The 16,736-nt window shown below is 47.8% G+C and overlaps 1 protein-coding gene across 1 annotated transcript; it reads left to right on the top strand.

Annotated features, from left to right (window-relative positions):
• The first annotated feature begins 14,040 nt into the window (after positions 1–14,040).
• LOC142244427 (ferritin heavy chain A-like) lies at positions 14,041–14,704 on the top strand. Its single transcript, XM_075316647.1, has one exon. The coding sequence runs from the start codon at positions 14,087–14,089 to the stop codon at positions 14,615–14,617; it is 531 nt and encodes a 176-aa protein (XP_075172762.1). The 5' UTR covers positions 14,041–14,086; the 3' UTR covers positions 14,618–14,704.
• Positions 14,705–16,736: the final 2,032 nt, after the last annotated feature.

The following is a 16,736-nucleotide window of genomic DNA, read 5'->3' as shown; positions in this document are numbered from 1 at the left end:
GGCTGCTGCTGCTCGGTGGTGGCTCGAGCGGTGGGCCGGATCCCGGGGACTCGAGCGGCGTTCCTCGCCCGTGAGTAAAAAGGGGCTTTGATTGTGGGGATTTGATATTGTCTGTGACGTCACCCACGGTTGTGGTGAGTTTGGTGACACCACCGCTACTCTGGACGGGGATCCCGGGAGTGATGACAGGGAGCAGCTTGGATGTTGGGTTCTCCCCTCTGTGGGTAGGGGGGTTGGTTATCCCGGGGCCCGGTGAGGGGGTAAGTTTGGATGGCAGGTGGGTTACGTGGCCTGGCGAGGTACAGGGTCGCGGGGGCAGCGCTGTGGCGCACGGCACGGTGGTACTCACTCAGCCAATGATGTACACAAAGTCTCCGGTAAAACAAACGGCTGGATGGACGGGTCCCACAGACGGCTGCGGTGTTTCTCCTTCCGGCAGGTTGATGGTGACTGCCTTTCCCTGCACCTGTGTAGTGTGTTCGGTTCCAATGGGTTCCCACCAGTAACCCGCTCCCCAGCTTGGATATGTGCTGAAGGAGCCCCTTTTGTCCGCAGGCTTTGGCCCTGGGAACTTTAGCCTTGGCGGTGACTGTGTTTCCCTCTAACGGTTGGACTGTTGCCTTCTATCGGGACTTGGCTGCTGGGAAACCCAGGAGGTTCCCTTCGCTAACGGATTTAACAAATTGCACGGCGACTCCTAGCCTTGTCGGGGTCCGTAAGCGCCTGACGGATGGTGCTGGCTTCTCTTTGCGTACTAGTCTGGTACCGCCGGGCCACCGCCCGTTCACGGTACTTACGGCTAGCTCCAATAGGCCTCTCCTGCAGACGGTCACCACCGTCTGCCAACCTTGCTGTTCCGTCCGGGCCACACACTCGGACCAACTTCAGACTCCTCAACTGCCACTTCACTTCCACAACTCAACTCCACTGCCAACTATCTGATCTCTTTTCCCGCTTCCAGGACTGTGAACTCCTCGGTGGGCGTGACCAACCGCCTGGCCCGCCTGGTGTGGACATCAGCCCCTGGAGGGAGGCAACAAGGATTTTGCTTGACTTTGGTGTGCCTGACCGGGGTGTGGGGTGTGTTGGTGTAGTACCTGTAACGTCCTGGCTTGTCCAGGGTGTCACAACAGCACTATAGATTCCGGGTGTGCTGGGCTGTCGGTATGCTGATTGACAGATGAGTTGTCAAATCTAGTGTATAGGTGTGATGAGCTGTTAATGTGTTCAGTGACAGCTCCGCTGTCCAATCTGACACTGGGAGGTTCTGAGTGTTTCAGGTGTGCCCTGTTTGGTTTGATTGCCCAGCTATTTAGCTGAGCAGTCAGTACCACAACACTGCCAGTCTTAAGGGTGCTTTACACGCTACGACATCGCTAGCGATTGCTAGCGATGTCGCGAGCGCTAGCACCTGGCCCCGTCGTTGGTGCAATATGTGGTGATCGCTACCATAGCGAACATTATCGCTACGGCAGCGTCACACACACATACCTGTCCTGCGACGTCGCTGTGCCAGCCAAACAATCCCTCCTTCAAAGGGGAGGTGCGTACAGCGTCACAGCGATGTCACAATGACATCACAAAACGGCCGTCCAATAGCAGAGGAGGGGCAGAGATGAGCGGCCAGAACATGCCACCCACCTTCTTCCTTCCTCATTGCCGGTGGACGGAGGTAAGAAGATGATTGTCGCTCCTGCAGTGTCACACACAGCGATGTGTGATGCCACAGGAACGAGGAACAACATCGCTACGTACGAGACAACGATTTTTGGTAAATAAACAACCTTTCATATACCAACGATTTTTAAATGGCCCTTTAGTCTTCTGCGCAGTGGTGTAAAGCCCGCTACACACGCTTCAATATATCTCACAATCTGTCGTTGGGGTCAAGTTGTAAGTAACGCACATCCGGCATCGTTTGTGAGGTATCTGCGTGTGACATCTACTTGCGATCAGGATTGAACGCAAAACCGTTGATCGCAAACACATCGTATCATTCTCTAGAATTGAGCGTTTTGTTGCACGAACCTAGTCAATTGTAACGTGTGACATCCCTCATACGATTTTGGTGTCTGATGCTATGTGCGCAGGTGTGCGCTCTGCACCGCAGCTTAAAAAAGGTCTGCTTCAGAGCGCAGCTGAAAAGCTGCGTTCTGAAGCGCCTCACAATGTCTGTCAGTCACTAATCTCTGTCAGTCGGTCACTATCTCTGTCCCTCACTCTCTGTCCATGTCAGTCTATCCCCCTCTCTCATATACTCACCGATCCCCGATCCCCGGCGCTGCATGGCGTTCACACTGCTCTGGCGGCTTTTACTGTTTTGAAAAAGCCGGCCGCCCATTAAAACAATCTCGTATTCCCTGCTTTACCCGCCCACCGGCGCCTATGATTGGTTGCAGTGAGACACGCCCCCACGCTGAGTGACAGGTGTAACACTGCACCCAATCACAGCAGCCGGTGGGCGGGTCTATACTGTGTAGTGAAATAAATAATTAAATAATTAAAAAAAACGGCGTGCGGTTCCCCCCAATTTTAAAACCAGCCAGATAAAGCCATACGGCTGAAGGCTGGTATTCTCAGGATGGGGAGCTCCACGTTATGGGGAGCCCCCCAGCCTAACAATATCAGCCAACAGCCGCCCAGAATTGCCGCATACATTATATGCGACAGTTCTGGGACTGTACCCGGCTCTTCCCGATTTGCCCTGGTGCGTTGGCAAATCGGGGTAATAAGGAGTTATTGACAGCCCATAGCTGCCAATAAGTCCTAGATTAATCATGTCAGGCGTCTATGAGACACCCTCCATGATTAATCTGTAAATTACAGTAAATAAACACACACACCCGAAAAAATCCTTTATTAGATGTCACTGGATCCAGCGGTGGCCGCGGGTAACCTCAGTGACAGCTCAGCTGATCGCGCTACTCACCTCAGTTGCTGCGTGGAGGTGATAGGAGCGGCGGTGAGTAGCGCGATCAGCTGAGCTGTCACTGAGGTTACCCGCGGCCACCGCTGGATCCAGTGACAGCGGGTAACCTCAGTGACAGCAGCTGATCGCGCGGCTGTCTTCATTACCTGCGTGGAGGTGACAGGAGCGGCGGTGTCTTCTGTAGCTCCGGTCACCTCCATGCAGCAGCACTGGAAGCGACGCTGGAGCATCCTGGAGTACGCCGGACAAGGAGGGCTTTTTGGGGCTGATTAAAGTGGTGAACCAGGGTATATGTTTGTGTTTTTATTTCTAATAAAGGATTTTTTCGGGTGTGTGTGTTTATTTACTGTAATTTACAGATTAATCATGGAGGGTGTCTCATAGACGCCTGACATGATTAATCTAGGACTTATTGGCAGCTATGGGCTGCCAATAACTCCTTATTACCCCGATTTGCCAACGCACCAGGGCAAATCGGGAAGAGCCGGGTACAGCCCCAGAACTGTCGCATATAATGTATGCGGCAATTCTGGGCGGCTGTTGGCTGATATTGTTAGGCTGGGGGGCTCCCCATAACGTGGAGCTCCCCATCCTGAGAATACCAGCCTTCAGCCGTATGGCTTTATCTGGCTGGTTTTAAAATTGGGGGGAACCGCACGCCGTTTTTTTTAATTATTTAATTATTTATTTCACTACACAGTATAGACCCGCCCACCGGCTGCTGTGATTGGGTGCAGTGTGACACCTGTCACTCAGAGTGGGGGCGTGTCTCACTGTAACCAATCATAGGCGCCGGTGGGCGGGTAAAGCAGGGAATACGAAATTGTTTAATGGGCGGCCGGCTTTTTCAAAACAGTAAAAGCCGCCGGAGCAGTGTGAACGCCGTGCAGAGCCGGGGATCGGGGATTGGTGAGTATGAGAGAGGGCTGCTAACTTCAGTAATTTAGGAGATTAGCGGTCACCGGTGAGCCCTTCACTGGTGACCGCTAATCAGGACGCGACACAGACAGAGCCGCAGCATGACCATGAAGTCGGGTGAAGTTCACCAGAGTTCATTCTGACAGTGCGGCTCTGTCTGTGTCTGCTGTCATCTGCCATTCAGCTCTGCTACATGGCTGTCTGTGTCTGCTGTCAGCGGCCATGTAGCAGAGCTGAATGGCAGATGACATAGTAAAAACACATCCCTACACATTACACACGCTTGGCAAGTCAATAAATTAAAAAAAAAAAGGTGTCCAATGCATACGTCACAGATGACATGATCTAAAGGATCGCACATAACATTGATCAATTTAACATAGACTACTAACGCACGTGTGACAGCAAATGAACGACCAACGTGAAATCTCATAAGATCCCGTATGCAACCTGGGCGTGTCACATCGCAAATGCGATTGTACAACTAATTGCAACGTGTAAAGTGGGCTTTAGTTGGCCTCTTGAATCTGTCTATTACTCTTCACAATAACAGTACTTTTGACTAGGGGTGCCCAAACCTTTACATACAACTGTAAATCATGTTAATGGATGTTTACACATTTTCACCATTAGTTTATATGGTACTTATAATGATATTGAAGGGCAGCATACCTTATATTAAACAAGTTGTCCATTTTTGTTGGCACGCAGTTATCAATACACTGGGGCGGAAGCAGCAGTTGGAAGGCGGTTCTGGACCCAGGGAGGGTAATCACCTGCTGAGTTTGTTATTTTACCTATCGTACACAGTTTAAGGACCGTTTTCCTGAAAAATGGACAACCGATTTAATTTGAAGCAAGTGCTAACTTAAACAGTGGGTATAATCCCCTTAAAGCGTAACCAATGTTTAATTTAATAAATCAGTAGTACACATGGAAATAAGTAACTCTGTAATATATCTGATCAGACAAATTTGCTTCTTTCTCTGCCAGTAATAATCTGTCATTATCAAAATTCTCAATTCTGAGGTAAAATCTGTATTCAGTGAAGATTTTCCCATTACTGAGATAGGAGATAAGAGCTGCTACTGATCTGATGAGATTCTGTATAGATAGAAGAGTGAGGAGGTGGGGGAGCTCTGCCTCTAGCTCCTCCCTCTGCCTCTAGCTCCTCCCTCTGCCTCAGCTCCTCCCTCTGCCTCTAGCTCCTCCCTCTGCCTCTAGCTCCTCCCTCTGCCTCAGCTCCTCCCTCTGCCTCTAGCTCCTCCCTCTTCTCTCTATATAGAATCTCATCAGTAAAAACTGTCATCTTATATCTCAGTAATGGGAAAGTCTTCACTGAACACAGATTTTACTACTGAATTCAGAATTTTAATAATGGTTGGTCAATGCTGGCAGAGAAAGAAGCTGATTTGTCTGATAAGATATATTACAAATTTGCTTATTTTCAATCTTGCTATTGCTTTATGAAATGAAAATTTAAAGGACGGTTACACTTTAAATAACTGCAGAAGTTAGTAAATTACTAGTGTGTATAGCCACCCGACCATTATGGCAACCAATCAGCTCATGATGTCCATGTCCCAGGGGCCCCGATGGGCAGTTAGAACAGAACACCCACCTGGGCCACTTACTGTAAATGGCACACACTTACAGCGGTATTTGACAGGTTAACTGCCACAGCCAAAGCTTTAATCCACTCCGCTTAGAGATATATGATTGCTGAATAACACAACGATCATCTGCCAGAATAGATGCAGGCTCAGATCCTGAGCCAGCATTAAAGACAGGGAGCCCACATGCTCTAAGATGTACTGGTATGTCGTATGTGAGGATGGGTTTATTAAATACGTGAGCTCACCATGCAAATAACAAGTTCTCACATAGCTCTTTCACTGGATAAACTAGAATGTTGTGGGTCTTGGAACATGATGATACATTACAAAGAACACAATATTTTTGCACCATTTAAATAAAAAAAACTATACAAGTTTGGTATTTCTGTAACCATACTGACCTATCACTGGTCCTTCTGGTCTCCAAGAGATGAGCCACCATCAAAGATGTCTGGCAGCAGTTCTCTCATTGAGGACAAGCTCTCTGCTTATGAAATTTTTTATATATATTATTATTAACTTTAGCAGCAATTTTTCATTTTTTTTCCAAGGAAATTTAGAAATCCAATTTTTTATGGAACTGTTCAGTTTTGAAGGGACTTTGAGAGGCTTATATATCCCAAAACTCACAGACGTGATACCATTTTAAAAACTGAACCACTCAAATTATTCTAAACTGTTAGGAAATGCACTAACCCAAGTGCTAACACATGTATTAAGCCAAAATGGATTGAAAAAAAAATATATATTTTTTTCCACTAAAATATCGAATTAGATACTTTTTTTTTTTTCATTTTTACAAGGGGTAATAGGAGAAAATATATCCTAAATTTTTTATGTGTAATTCCTCCTCAATGTGGCAATATGCCATATGTGGTGCAAAACCGCTGTTTAGGCACAAGACAGAGCTCGGAAGGAAAGAGCGCTATTTGTTTTCGGAACGTAAATTTAGCGGCAATAGATTGTGAATGACATGTGACATATGTAGAGCCCTGGATATGCCAAAATAGCAGAACCCCCCCACAAGTGACAACATTTTGGAAGCTAGACACCCGAGAAATTTATCTAGGGGTGTACTGAGCATTTTTACCAACAGGTAATTGATAAGACCTAATAATATTTACATGTGAAAACAAAAAAATACATTTTTTTTCCACTAAAAAAATGTTTGAACCAAATTTATAATTTCCCAAGGGGTGATAGGAGATAATAGGCCCTTAATTTGTTATTCAATTTCTCCTGAATGCAGTGATAACTAATGTTTGGGCACACAGAATAACTAAAACAAAACAAAAAGTACTATTTAGCTTTTGGAACGCATATTTAGACACTGTGTTGCATTTGCAGAGCCCCCAAGGTGCTAAAAAAAAGCAGAAAACCCCACAAAGTGATTCCATATTAAAACTTCACTGCTTAAGGAGTTAATTAAGGGGACAGTAAGTATTTTGAGCCCACAGGTGCCTCATAGGGTTTTATAACATTGGGATGTGTAAGTATAATGTTTTAGTGGTAAAATTTAATGTTTTTATTAGCTGCAACTTTTTCAACTACATAAGAGTATTAGACCAAACTGGAATAATTCATAGGCGACCTTTGCAATCCTCTGAGGTGCCAGAACAGCAGAAAAGACCCCAACATAACCCCATTTTAGAAATTCCACTGCAGTGACAGTTTTACCCCAGAGGGGTTATCCCTTTGTAATATTCACGCCATGGAGAATTGCAAATATCGTAGCTTAGTGCCAATGCACTGTGCCCAGATTCTGGAGTCAAGCGACTTGTAATTTGTTAATTGGGCTCTCCCCTCTACAGTAATGCCAAAAATATAGGCACTTACTTTACAGTTGGACTCAGAAGGAAAGGGGCGTTTGGATTTGGGAGTGCAGACTTCGTTGGATTTTATTTGAGGGCTGGGATTCATTTCGCATTTCCAGAGCTTTTATTGTACAGTAATGTGGAAAAGCCCTATATTTCCAATCACAGATGACGGACTTGAGGGGGGACTTGTTCTGTGTTGGATAAGTTAGGGTTTTCATTGGTAATCTTTTGGGCTACATATAATTTTGAGTATATGGAGGATCACATTCTTGCGTTCTATGCTGAGCACTTACAACTGGGTTTTCATATAAATTCTATAAATATGTGATTCAAATCCCTGATTGAACCAGTCACTATAATGAGACGGAGTCACTTTGGACTCAGTTTGGCATTTATTCCACGGATATCCATCTTTTTAGACTCGCACACATTTGAGGTCATCCCCACTTGTGCGCTAAAAAGATGCCTAAAATAATGGTGCACCACTGGAACAGAGACCAGACAGAGTTCAAAGTGATTCCATCTGAGTCATTTTAGTGAATGGTTCTGGTGGAGTTTTGTATAAATCACATTATGGAGAATTTACACAGAAACCCCAATTTAAGTGCACAGCGGACAGAACAGGGTTAATATTAGCCGAGCCTTATTCCGAATTTTGGGAAGCAGAATGAACAAATAAACAGCAGTACAAGAATAGTTTCATTTTTAAGCCAGTTTTTGTGCAGTGTAAGTGATAAGACTGCGTTATTCTTCCGGTCAGTAGGATTGTAGCTGCTATCACCCACAACAAAAATGCGTTTTTTTCTTAAAAAAAAAAATAAATAAAAAAAAATAGTTATTATTGTTGCAATATTCTGAGAGCTATAAACCAACAATTCAGTTATCATTATTTTGTTTTTGCTCGATTCACTGTGCAGTAAAAGTTATAAGTAGAGTTGAGCGCGCTTCGTGGTTTGCGGTTCGCCAGTTCGCGGTTCGAGTGATTTTGGTTCTAGATCGAACTAGAAATCGAGCTTTTTGCTAAAAGTTTGGCAGCTCGAGTTACGTTCGAGAATGGTTCTATCAGCAAAAGTGTGGCTGTTTACAGCTACAGTGTGCAGGGAGCCATCGCTGGCAGCCTGCGGTAAGCTGGTAACCAAGATAAATATCGGGTATCCAAGCAAAGCTTTGGTTAGTAACCCGATATTTACCCTGATTACGTGTGCAGGGAGCCGACACTTCCCTGCTGGGCTCCGCCCCCTCCTGCACTCGGCATGTACACACACACACACACACACACTCACACTCACCTGTCCCCAACCATGCAGTCCCCGACACTGACGTCTTCAACGCCACATGGCCCCGCTAGGTTCCACCCACTTCGCACTCTGCCGCCCGCACACATGATCCCACTAGGCTCCACCCACTTCGCACTCCGCCGCCCGCACACATGGCCCCGCTAGGCTCCACCCACTTTGCACTCCGCCGCCCGCACACATGACACCGCTTGGCTCCACCCACCTGGCACTCTGCACACATTACTCCGCTTGGCTCCACCCACCTGGCACTCTGCACACATTACCCCGCTTAGCTCCACCCACCTCGCACTCTGCACACATTACCCCACTTGGCTCCACCCACCTGGCACTCTGCACACATTACCTCGCTTGGCTCCACCCACCTGGCACTCCGCACACATTACCCCGCTTGGCTCCACCCACCTGGCACTCTGCACACATTACCCTGCTTGGCTCCACCCACCTCACACTTCACACACATTACCCCGCTTGGCTTCACCCACCTGGCACTCTGCACACATTACCCCGCTTAGCTCCACCCACCTCGCACTACACACACATTACTCCGCTTGGCTCCACCCACCTGGCACTACGCACACATTACCCTGCTTGGCTCCACCCACCTGGCACTCTGCACACATTACCCGGCTTGGCTCCACCCACCTGGCACTCTGCACACATTTCCCCGCTTGGCTCCACCCACCTGGCACTCTGCACACATTACCCCGCTTGGCTCCACCCACCTGGCACTCTGCACATTACCCTGCTTAGCTCCACCCACCTCGCACTCCGCACACATTACCCCGCTTGGCTCCACCCACATGGCACTCTGCACACATTACCCCGCTTAGTTCCACCCACCTCGCACTCCGCACACATTACCCCGCTTGGCTCCACCCACCTGGCACTCTGCACACATTACCCCACTTGACTCCACCCACCTGGAACTCCGCACACATTACCCCGCTTAGCTCCACCCACCTGGCACTCTGCACATATTACCCCACTTGGCTCCACCCACCTGGCACTCGGCACACATGGCCCCGCTCGTCTTACCTGCGGTGATGAAGTCCCGCCCTCCCGACCTCAGCGCTGTCACTGTCCTCCATGGCCGCCGCTTGTCACATCTTCTCCTCTCGCTGCCGACCCGAGACTGTGACTAGCGGTGACGCCACAGGCTCCCGCGATACTTGGCTGTGAAGGCGGCGGTCATTGAAGTCAGTGACAGGTCTGCTGTCGGCAGTGCAGGAGATCGTCACCGCAGGTAATGTACCTCGCTCCTGACAGCAGCACTTGTCATGCCCTGCAGTGACCTGGACTGACCTACTGATGTTAGCTCAGGTCACTGCATTGCTCTCCCAGCCAATGGGGAACATTCTGTTCTTCATTGACTGGGACAGTGACTATGGTATGGATCGCCGTGGGAACCCCTTTGATTACACCAGACCTGGATTTGTTTTTCTTTCTAATAAATTGGTGAAAGAGGGAATGCTTTGGGGAGTGTTTTTTTCAAATAAAAATGTGTTTGTCGTCTATTTTTTTTTTATCACTGACTTGGTTGGTGATGTCGGGTATCTGATAGACGCCTGACCTCAAGAACCCCAGGACTTGATGCCAGGTGACATTACACATCTGGTATTAACTCCATATATTACCCCGTTTGCCACCGCACCAGGGCATGGGATGAGCTGGGGCGAAGCCCCGGGATTGGCGCATCTAATGGATGCTCCACTTCTGGTGCGGCTGCAGCCTGCTATTTTTAGGCTGGGGAGAGTTCAATAACCATGGACCTCCCTAGTCTGAGAATATCAGACCCCAGCTGTCCGTTTTACCTTGGCTGGTGATCCAATTTTGGGGGGACCCACACATAATGTTTTTTTTTAATCATTTATTTAATTTAAAATAACAGCGTGGGGTGCCCTCAGTTTTGGATTACCAGCCAAGGTGAAGCTGCCAGCTGTCGTCTGCAGGCTGCAGCCGTCTGCTTTACCCTAGGTGGCTACAAAAATAGGGGTAACCCCATGTAATTTTTTTTTAAATGTATTTGTTTTTTTTGGTAAATACAAGGCTAAGTACCCCTTAGTGCAACATGAAAGACACCAAAGGGTGCAAAATTACAAAATGCAGGAGAGTGGGACATGATGTGTCTTTCTGCCATTATAATGACAGAAAAGACTGATATGAAGTGTACAAGCACAGGAAAATCACCAGAGCGCTCTACGCTGTGAAAAGCAGTAGAAAATGGCACTGGAGTGAACATGTGATCGCCTCATGTAAGTTGAAGCTATGGATCCTGGGTAAATTTATGGATTTTCCCTCCTTCAGTTTTTTGGCAGTACGCCAAAAAAACGGAAGGCACACGGATGACAAACGGATGACATACGGACGGTATACGTGTCACGCTCCTGATGCCTCGGCACTGCTCCTTACCCACTGAGCCAGTCGCACCATGCCGCCACCGCTCCTTACCCACTGATCCGGTCGCACCTGCATGGCACCGCTCCTTACCCACTGATCCAGTCCATGTGTCCACCGGTCACGGCTGCCGCTCCCGCTCGTGCTTTCCTGTGTCCTGTCCCCAGTCTCATGTGTCTGACTCATGCTTCTGTATAGGGTCGGGCCACGCCCACTCACCTGGTCTTAAAGGCCCAGCACTGATGCAGCAGGATATGACATGAGGCTGTGCTGGGTATCTAAAACTGGCCTTGCCATGTGGGCGGGGCCTGATCATCGTGTCTTGTAAGCCTTATCTTGAAAGCTAGGTGCTCAGGTCCCCCTTGTGCCGTGTTCTGTGATCAATACTATTGCCTGACATTCCTACCCGGCACTTGTGCCGGATTTCTGCACTGTCTCCAGGAACTCTGAAACCCCAGTGACTGTTCTACCCGTCCTCTGTGGGATGCAGTTCCTTCCACGCTAGTGCTCCGGCTACCGTGCACCCAGGCCTCCGGTGGGGTGCACGGCCCAGTGGATCCATGACCCGGACCTAACAATACGGAATGGAAACGGATGCCACACGGATGCACCCGTGAAAAAAACGGACTGTTTTTTGCGGACCGCAAAAACGGATCGGTTGTGTGAATGTAGCTTTATTCTAATCTGCCTTTTATAAACAGCAGGCAGAAATAAGTAAATAGCGCCCCCCAGCGTCAGAAAATCTCTGGGGTTTCAGGGGGTAGCTGAGACCCTGGAGATCATGATTTAGGACGGTTTTTCCGATCCCCGCTCACTGGTATACACCGTATACCAGTGATCACGTTACAGTAAATGACAGCGCCGGTAAAAAATTATTTATCTCCCATCTGGCATGAACACCCCAGTCCCCTCTAGTTCCCCGGTGTCGCCAAAGTGCCCCCCCCGACCCCTCCCGGAAATCCAAGATGGCCGCGCGAACAGCAGCGCGCTGGCCGCATTCACCCTACTCCTCTGATTTCTGTCGCATGTGCCATGACACATGTGACAGAAAACTCCTCCCCAGGCCCTGCCAGGTCACCCCCTATAACCCCAGCGGTGTTCCCCGGTGTCCCACGGTACCTGTGCAGCGTTGATCCCCCGCGGCCCCCTCCTTCACAATAGACGCTGCCGCATGCACAGAGCGGCTGTCAGCTCAGCTTCCTGTGTTCATACACAGTGAGTGGTGGTAACCATGCATCTGTAAACTACTGCAATGCCCTGCTCATGAGGTAAGGAACATAGTTGATCAGGAGAGCTATACTACATTTCCAAATGGAGGTATTTGATGTTATACTTGCCCTGCTGAACGACTACCAAACATGAGAGTCCGTTATACGCCACAATAAAACATGTCTAAATAGCGAGCTCTGTTGTTTACTATTCATTCAGCTGGATAACTGGACTTAAAGGGGTATTCCATCTCCAAGATCCTATCCCCAATATATAGTAGGTGGAATAGCAATAATATCAGCAAATACCAATATTTGGAAATGTAGAATAGTTCTCCTGATTAGACATGCCCTTACCTCATGAGCAGGGCATTGCAGCTTTGGTAGCAACAGTTACGACATGGACTCTGCTGCTGTAGACCCGGGGAGAGTGGGTGCAGATTCAGCTAGTATCAACCCCATTTATTACCCCGTTTGCCACTGCACCAGGGCACGGGATGAGCTGGGGTGAAGCGCCAGGATTGGCGCATCTAGTGGATGCCCCACTTCTGGGGTGCCTGCAGCCTGCTATTTTTAGGCTGTGAAAAGCCAATAACTATAGGCCTGCCCACCCTAAGAATTCCAGACCACAGCTGTCCGCTTTACCTTGGCTGGTGATCCAATTTGGGGGCACGCTACTTTTTTTTGTAATTATTAATATTTATAAAATAATTAGAAAAAAAGAGCCTGGGGTGACCTCCACATTGTATCCCCAACCACGGTAAAGCTGCCAGCTGTGGTTTTCAGGCTACAGGCGTCTGCTTTACCCTAGCTGGCTATCAAAAATGGGGGGACTCAACGTCATTTTTTTTTTTAACTATTTTTTTAAATAAAAAAAATGAATAGGCTTCCCTGTATTTTGATTGCCAGCCAAGGTAACGCCAGGCAGATGGGGGTGTCAACCCGTAGCTGTCTGCTTCATCTGCGCTGAGAATCAAAAATACCGCGGAGCGCTACGTCATTTTTTTTAAAGATTTATTTTTACAGCACTGTCATGTCAGGCAATCAAAATACAGGGAAGCCCTTTTTGTTTTTTAAATAAATAATAAAAAAATATATATATATATATATATATATATATATATATATATGGGCTCCTGCTGCATTTTTTGTATTGCTAGCTAAGGGTAATCCAAGCAGCTACTGGCTGCTAACCCCCACTGCTTGGTGTTACCTTCACTGGCAATAGAAAATCCAGGGAAGCATTTTTTATTTTTTTTGCCAAGAAACTACAAAAAAAATGACGCGAGCTTCGCCATATTTTTGTATGCTAGCCGGGTACAGCAGGCAGTTACGGCTGCCCCCAACCCCCAGCTGCCTATTTGTACCCGGCTGGGAACTAAAAATATAGGGAAGTCCTTTTTTTAATTATTTCATGAATTTTATGAAATAATTAAAAAAAAAAAACCCGACGTAGGCTTCGCCCCATTTTTGTGTCCAGCCGGGTACAACTAGGCAGCTGGGGATTGGAATCTGCAGCACAGGTTAGCCCGAGGTTTCTGGGCGCCTCTGCTGCGAATTTCAGTCCGCAGCCACCCCAGAAAATGGCGCTCTCATAGAAGTGCCATCATCTGGTGCTGTATCCAACTCTTCCAACAGCCCTGGAGCCGGGTGGCTTGCTGGGTAATAATGAGTTAATACTAGCTTTGTTTTACTAGCTAGTATTAAGCTAGAGATTCTTAATGTCAGGCAAATTTAACCCGGCCATTAAGAATCTCCAATAAATCGATCCTGACTCTGAGCAGAGTTCTTGCTTCAACAGTGATTGAACGGAACACGCGCAGAGGACAAGGCGCCTTCCTCTCTAGACCTTCACACTTGTTTTTTTGCAACCTTTTTGCGCCACCAAAACCACCAAGAAACCGCAATGGAATCCCAGGTGCGCCAGAACTTCAAGACCGACTGCGAGGCTGCCATCAACCGCATGGTGAACCTGGAGCTCTATGCCTCCTACACCTACCTCTCCATGTCCTTCTACTTTGACCGAGATGATGTCGCCCTTCACCACGTGGCCAAGTTCTTCAAGGAGCAGAGCCATGAAGAGAGGGAGCATGCTGAGAAGTTCCTGAAGTATCAGAACAAGCGTGGGGGTCGTGTGGTCCTCCAGGACATTAAGAAACCTGACCGGGATGAGTGGGCCAACACCCTGGAGGCCATGCAGGCTGCCCTGGAGCTGGAGAAGACCGTGAACCAGGCCCTCCTGGATCTTCACAAAGTGGCCACCAACAAAGTTGACCTTCATCTCTGTGACTTCTTGGAATCTGAATACCTGGAGGAACAGGTGAAGGCTATTAAGCAGCTTGGAGACTACATCACCAACCTGAAGCGCCTTGGGGTACCCCAGAACGGCATGGGCGAGTACCTGTTTGACAAGCACACCCTGGGAGAGAGCAGCTAAGAGGTCTCCTCCTGGATGCCACCGGTCCAGTCTGCATCTCCATGTCTACCTGGAATAATTGCCCCTGACGTGTGTTTTGGGCCTCTCTAAAAGTTGTGCGATCTGTTACCTGAGAGGCTGTGACTGTGTGCTTGGCAGCAGGTTTTCCAATAAAGTCTTTCTGCATTATAAAAAAAAAAAAAAAAAAAAGAATCTCCAATAAAGGGTTAAAAAAAGACACCACACAGAGAAAAAATACTTTAATAGAAATAAATACAGACACACTTAGAGACTCCATCTTTATTACCCCCTCTCAGCCCTCCACGATCCTGCTCTTCTGTCTTCTTCCTCCTTCAAGATATGCAGCTCTGCTACATCAGAGAACACTGCATGTGAGAAAGGATGCTGTGCTCCATGCAGAAATCACTCTGTGAGAGTGACCACAGGCTCCCGGCTGTAAGTGGTGGTATCGTCGCTGAAAAACGGGTTGCCATAGCAATGCTGCTCCAATCATGTGATTCCGGTGCTGCTGCGTGCTGGTAGCAGTGACGTCACCGTCACCACTACCAAGCGCGTTGCTATGGCAACGGTGATCTCTGTTATTGACCGGCTGTGTCAGCCGGTCAATAAGGGAACGGGGAAGCAGAACGGGGAGTCGACCGTGTGCTAGAGCATGTCGCCGGTACACGCGATACACAAATGTGCACCGTGTACCAGAGAAATGCAATGACAGGTCCTAGCATAACGCGTCATAGTCACGTGACCAGTCTGTAGCCAATGAGATAATAGACACGTGACTGGTCACGTGGCTATTTTGACGTCACGATAGGTCCTGCATCACTGCTGGTTACCAGGAGGATGCAGCGATTACCGATGGAAAACTGTGGGAGACAGTGCAGGACGCATGCCGGGGACAGGTAAGTGTTATGGCAATGTTTGTTAACTGTATGTGTACATTTATAATGTGTTTTTATGTGTTTGTGATTGCCTACCATGGTTTCCTATGGGGTTCGAGTGGTTCATCGAACCAGTTCGTCAAACCGAACTCGAACGCGGCTCTGTTCGGCGAACCGACTCGAGCCGAACCGCGGCCGGTTCGCTCATCTCTAGTTATAAGACTGTTTTATTCTTTGGGTTAGCACGATTATAGCGATATAACATTTATATACAGTAGGTGTTTTTATGCTTTGCTAGTTTTGGACACTAAAAACAATCTAATATATCAAACTGTGTATGTATCTATGTGTGTGCGTGTGTGCGTGTGTATGTCCGCTAAAGGAATCCGCACCGCTGCATTTACAATCACAAAATTTTGCACAGACACCCCATGTGACTCAGGGAATGTCATAGACTATGTTTTGATGGGAAAATTTAACCCCGCACTTTACAGTTACTCTCCAAAAAATCTGCCTCCATTAAAGTCAATGGAGCTGCAAGCTATAGGTTATCAATAGCAGCTGTGAGTGGTTGCTATAGGAACAAAATAGTTAGTATAAGAAGCTTATGTGTGAGGTAATACGATGTCGGTGGGGAGACAGATAGAGAGAGACAGAAAGAGACAGAGAGACATAGGCACAGACAGAGTAAGAGGCAGACAGGGAAAGAGACAGAGAGACAGAGACAGACAGACAGGGAAAGAGAGAGAGACAGAGTCAAAGAGACAGACAGAGGCAAACAGACACAGACAGACAGGGAAAGAGACAGACAGACAGAGAGAGACAGTCAAAGAGAAAGTGGCAGACAGAGACAGACAGACAAGGAAAGAGACAGAGAGAACAAGAGAGAGACAGTCAAAGAGACAGACGGACAGGGAAAGAGACAGGCAGGCAGGGAAAAAGACAGACAGAGAGAGAGACAGTCAAAGATACAGAGACAGACAGACAGGGAAAGAGACAGGCAGACAGGGAGAGAGACAGACAGAGAGACAGAGACAGGAAAAGAGACAGAGACAGGAAATGAGACAGAGACATTGAAAGAGACAGAGACAGGGAAAGAGACAGACTGGGAAAGACAAAAACAAGGAAAGAGACAGAGACAAGGAAAGAGACAGGGAAAGAGACAGAGACAGATGGGGAAAGAGACAGACCTGGAAAGAGACAGACCTGGAAAAAGACAGACCTGGAAAGAGACAGATGGGAAA

Source organism: Anomaloglossus baeobatrachus, chromosome 6, assembly GCF_048569485.1.
Source record: "Anomaloglossus baeobatrachus isolate aAnoBae1 chromosome 6, aAnoBae1.hap1, whole genome shotgun sequence".
Taxonomy (NCBI): domain Eukaryota; kingdom Metazoa; phylum Chordata; class Amphibia; order Anura; family Aromobatidae; genus Anomaloglossus; species Anomaloglossus baeobatrachus.
The sequence above is the reverse complement of the archived record's forward strand: the minus strand, read 5'-3'. Positions and strand labels throughout refer to the sequence as shown.